This window comes from Manacus vitellinus, unplaced genomic scaffold (genome assembly GCF_001715985.3).
Source record: "Manacus vitellinus isolate BGI_N305 unplaced genomic scaffold, ASM171598v3 scaffold_123_pilon, whole genome shotgun sequence".
In the NCBI taxonomy this organism is placed as follows: domain Eukaryota; kingdom Metazoa; phylum Chordata; class Aves; order Passeriformes; family Pipridae; genus Manacus; species Manacus vitellinus.
Window position 1 is genome coordinate 339,909 of NW_021938915.1, and position 4,008 is coordinate 343,916.

General features: G+C 49.9%; 1 protein-coding gene across 1 annotated transcript; it reads right to left on the bottom strand.

Moving 5' to 3' along the window:
- Positions 1-2,694: 2,694 nt before the first annotated feature.
- Positions 2,695-3,219, bottom strand: LOC108638777 (scale keratin-like). Its single transcript, XM_018067821.2, has one exon. The coding sequence runs from the start codon at positions 3,217-3,219 to the stop codon at positions 2,695-2,697; it is 525 nt and encodes a 174-aa protein (XP_017923310.2).
- Between the last annotated feature and the right edge of the window lie 789 nt (positions 3,220-4,008).

Below are 4,008 nucleotides of genomic sequence, written 5' to 3' on the forward strand. Positions count from 1 at the left end.
ATTCAATGACAAAAGTGCAACAATGTGTTGGGATGAGGTGTTTGGAGTACTAAGTGTCTTCAAGTATATTTATAAATACTTGTGTTCTTATATATACACGTTTAAAATTATGTTTACACTGGTACATTTCGGCCATAATATTATTGTATTGCAGCTCTGTTAGAGGTGTCTTAGGCACTTGTGGCCTTTCAGAAGAACGTGTGATGCTGCCCTCTCACCCTCCAAAACCTACAGAGCTGCTGCTGCACCTCCTGTAGGGAAAGTGTAACTCCCTCGGTGCCAAAGCAAGCACAGATAATCTTTTCCTTTGTTTCACTCAGCATGACAAACCCAACAACGTTTATTTCATCCCTTTCTGTTGCACACGTTGGTTTATTCAGGATTAGTCCCATTGGTTTTTCCTGGATTCAGCCTGTCTGTTGGAGAAGTCGGGACATGTCTGCAGTGAAAGGGAAGCTGGGTGTGCTCCTTCCCTTGTTTTAACAGGTCCTGCTTTAATTACTACGACTCTGGTAATTTTTGTTTAGAATAAAGTCACTCCAGAGCATGTAGAGGTACAGGATCTGGAGCCCATTCAGCTGACCTGCCACTGGGAGACAGGAAGAGCTGTATGGATATTTAAGAGATATTAAATATATAATTAATAAATGTTTAGTGGGTATTCAATATATAATTAATACATGTTTAATAGATATTTAATGTATAATTAATACATATTTAATAGATAGTTAACATATTAAGGATCCAGAGATCTGAGACTCTGCTTGGGAAGCCTGGAGCCGGCAGGTCCCCGGCCTTGCTCCCTGTCACTGGCAGTCACACTCTCACTGTTCCTCCCATCAGTTAAGAACACCTCGTTTTTCCAGTCTGAAAGTCTGATTCCCTCCTGTCTGGTGCCACTCCTTTATGTTATCAGGGCATAAACCAGAGTCTCCCAAAAGATGTGCCAAGGCCACCACGTCAAGGAATAATTGGAGGTTTCCCGGGACTGAGCCCTGAGTGAGGAATGCAGTGAACTCCCTCCATCCTCACAGCCCCCACCTGACACTGGGCACTGAGAAAGGGCATCTCTGGGCCTTGTGCAATCAGCCCTGAGCTCACTCCCAGCCTCCAGCCCCAGGAAAAGCTCCCTCCCTGTGCTCTCTGGGTGCCAAAGGCTCTCAGCACTGCTGTGTCTGGTGCTGAGCACTGTCTGACACAACACACATTCACCTGGCTGCAGGTGGGCCAAAGGTGGGGCTCGATGATCCTGGAGGTCTTTTCCAACCAAAATGATTCCGGGATTCTTGGTCAAAATATTCTCAGTGAGCACTTGTTAATCCATAAAAATGGAATGTCGTTTTCTTAAAATAAAAACCACGAGTGGCACGGACTGGTTCCCATTTCAGTCTGTAATTACTTACAGCACGAGGCCATCTGAGGTATCCAGTCCCCTTTGGGGAGGAACACTGAAGTTACCTGTGAAAAATCTGACTTGCAGAACTGAGATCAAGAAATGGTTCATCCGTGTGTGGAGCTTTTCTTTGAAAGAGTCTCCGAGAAAGGCAGAGGTGAATCCTCTCCAGTGCATTAGTTCATGTTCTTTTCACTTCACCCAGCTGACAAACAGGCTCAGCCAAACCTTCCCTCAGGCAGCTGTTATCATGGCAGTGCTGAACAAAAAAAAGAGGTAGTGCTTCATCTTTGCTCACCTGATACTGATCTGAAAAAGTGTTTCCCATTGTTCACCTTCCTCCTTTCACTCCTTTTCAGAATAGGCTTGGACAGAACTTCAGGCCACATTTTTTACCTTGTCTTTGAAGACACTTTGAGGATTTCTAGTGCAAGGTCTGGCAGACTAGAAATTAAAAGGAATTCCAGCACTAAATTAACTTGGTGAAAACAGTCACAGAATATCCTGATTGGAAGGGACCCACAAGGATCACCGAATCCAACTCCTGGCCCTGCACAGAACACCCCAAAATCCCACCATGTCCCTGAGAGCATTTTCCAAAGGCTCCTTGAACTCTGGCTTGGGGTCATGGCCACTGCCCTGGGGAGCCTGTTCCAGTGCCCAGCTGGATGGGGATAATTGGAGTGACTGCTGGGAGTCTGACAGTGGCATTAATTAGTGCAAGGGACACGATAATTTCAGCTTGGTGACAATGAAGGACAAGGCAGGGAGGATTCTCAGCTGTGGGCTCTGACCAAGGGCAGCTCAGCCTGGTCCTGAGGGGGGTGAGAGACCACCACGAGGGACCCCTAAAGCCCAGGCTGGGCTTTGACAGGAAAAACAGAGGCAGGTGTTGGATGCAGGATTGTTTTATTGCAGGGGAGGGAAAGGCCCCCTGGACAAAGCCACAGGAGCAAAGACAGGCAGGTCACCCCTCTGTGCTTCACCAGAGGTGTTCCCTCAGCCTTGTCTCAGGAGGCAGCAGCTTCAGGGAGGAGCCAGCGGATGGTGGAGTCCCACATTTGGCCACTGGCAGGGTCAGGGAGGAGGGGAGGAAACAGAGGAAGGAGGAAATAAGGGGAATTTCTAGAGGTATTCTGCCCCCACTGTGTTTTAAGTGGAAGTGGAAGTCTGATGCTCTGCCCCTTGCTCAGGAGCCGAGTGGAGGATCCAGGGTTGTATCGTTTGCCAAAATTCTTCAGTGCAGGGGTGTCCCTGTGGGGCTCAGCAGGGTCTGCAGTGCAGGGGTGTCCCTGTGGGGCTCAGCAGGGCCCAAAGCTGCCACGGCTGTACCTGCTGGACCTGTAGGAGTAGGGGCTGCAGGAGCCATAGGATCTGCCAGAGCCCCACAGACCCCCATAGCCCAGGGAGCCATATCCCCCATAACCCAGGGATCCATATCCCCCATAACCCAGGGATCCATAGCCCCCATAGCCCAGGGATCCATAGCCCCCATAGCCCAGGGATCCATAACCCCCATAACCCAGGGATCCATATCCCCCATATCCCAGGGATCCATAACCCCTATAACCCAGGGATCCATAGCCCCCATAGCCCAGGGAGCCCCCATAGCCCCCAAGAACGGGGGCTCCAGCAGATCCCACGATGGAATCCTGAGGGAAGGAGCTGAGGATGGGCCCAGGGAAGGTGACAACCACGGGGGGAGGCTGGATCAGGGTGGTGGAGTCGGGGCACTGGCGCACACAGGGCTCGTTCCCGCTGTCAGCCAGGGGCTGGGGGCGCAGGACGCCGCAGGCAGAGCTGGGGTACAGGTCAGAGCAGGACATTCTGCAGGGCTGGAGGTTGATCTGCAGGAGCTGATTTGAGCAAGAGCAAGACATGATTTACCCATAGGAAGGTGCCGAGGAGTTCCCTGCCTTCCCTCTCACTGGAGCCCCTCCGAAGCACAGCAGTTTCCCCATTAAACACCAGAACTGGAGCAGAAGAGCCAAACTCCATTAAACACCAGAACTGGAGCAGAAGAGCCAAACTCCATTAAACACCAGAACTGGAGCAGAAGAGCCAGACTCTCCAGTGAGTCGGTGGCTCCACCAGGAGTGGGACTCCAGGAGCCCAGTGTGCTGCTGGTTGTGATTCCATGACTAGCTCTGCACTGCCACTGATCTCCTCTGTGCTGATCCTTGTCAAAACAGGGATTAGGACTCTTTGTCTGCTCAGATTTGCTCGGGAGCTTGTTGGATGAGACCATTAAGAGGGAACTGCAGAGATGGTTGTCTCAAATTTCCAAACATTGAATCAGGGCACTGAGATATTTACAACTCACTTAAGGCCAACAGCATCTTGATTTGGGGCTCTGAACTATTATGAAAAAGCCTCACACCAAACAACTGACAAGAAAACCCAGCACTTCACTTTTCAGCTCCTTAAATTCCCTCCATCACCCCTTTTAATCCTAAATAAATGTCTTACAGAACATTTTCAACATCTCTCAGTCCCTCTCTGTCCTCCTCTAAACCAGTGCCTGATCTCTGGGAGCTTTCATGCCCATTTATCTCCAACTAAAACCATTTTGGATGATTTTTAACAGGATAATCTGGATATAATGGTGGGTCGGC

Excerpts from the sequence above, each read along its gene's own strand:
- LOC108638777 (XM_018067821.2), bottom strand. The coding sequence starts at position 3,219 with ATGTCCTGCTCTGACCTGTACCCCAGCTCTGCCTGCGGCGTCCTGCGC.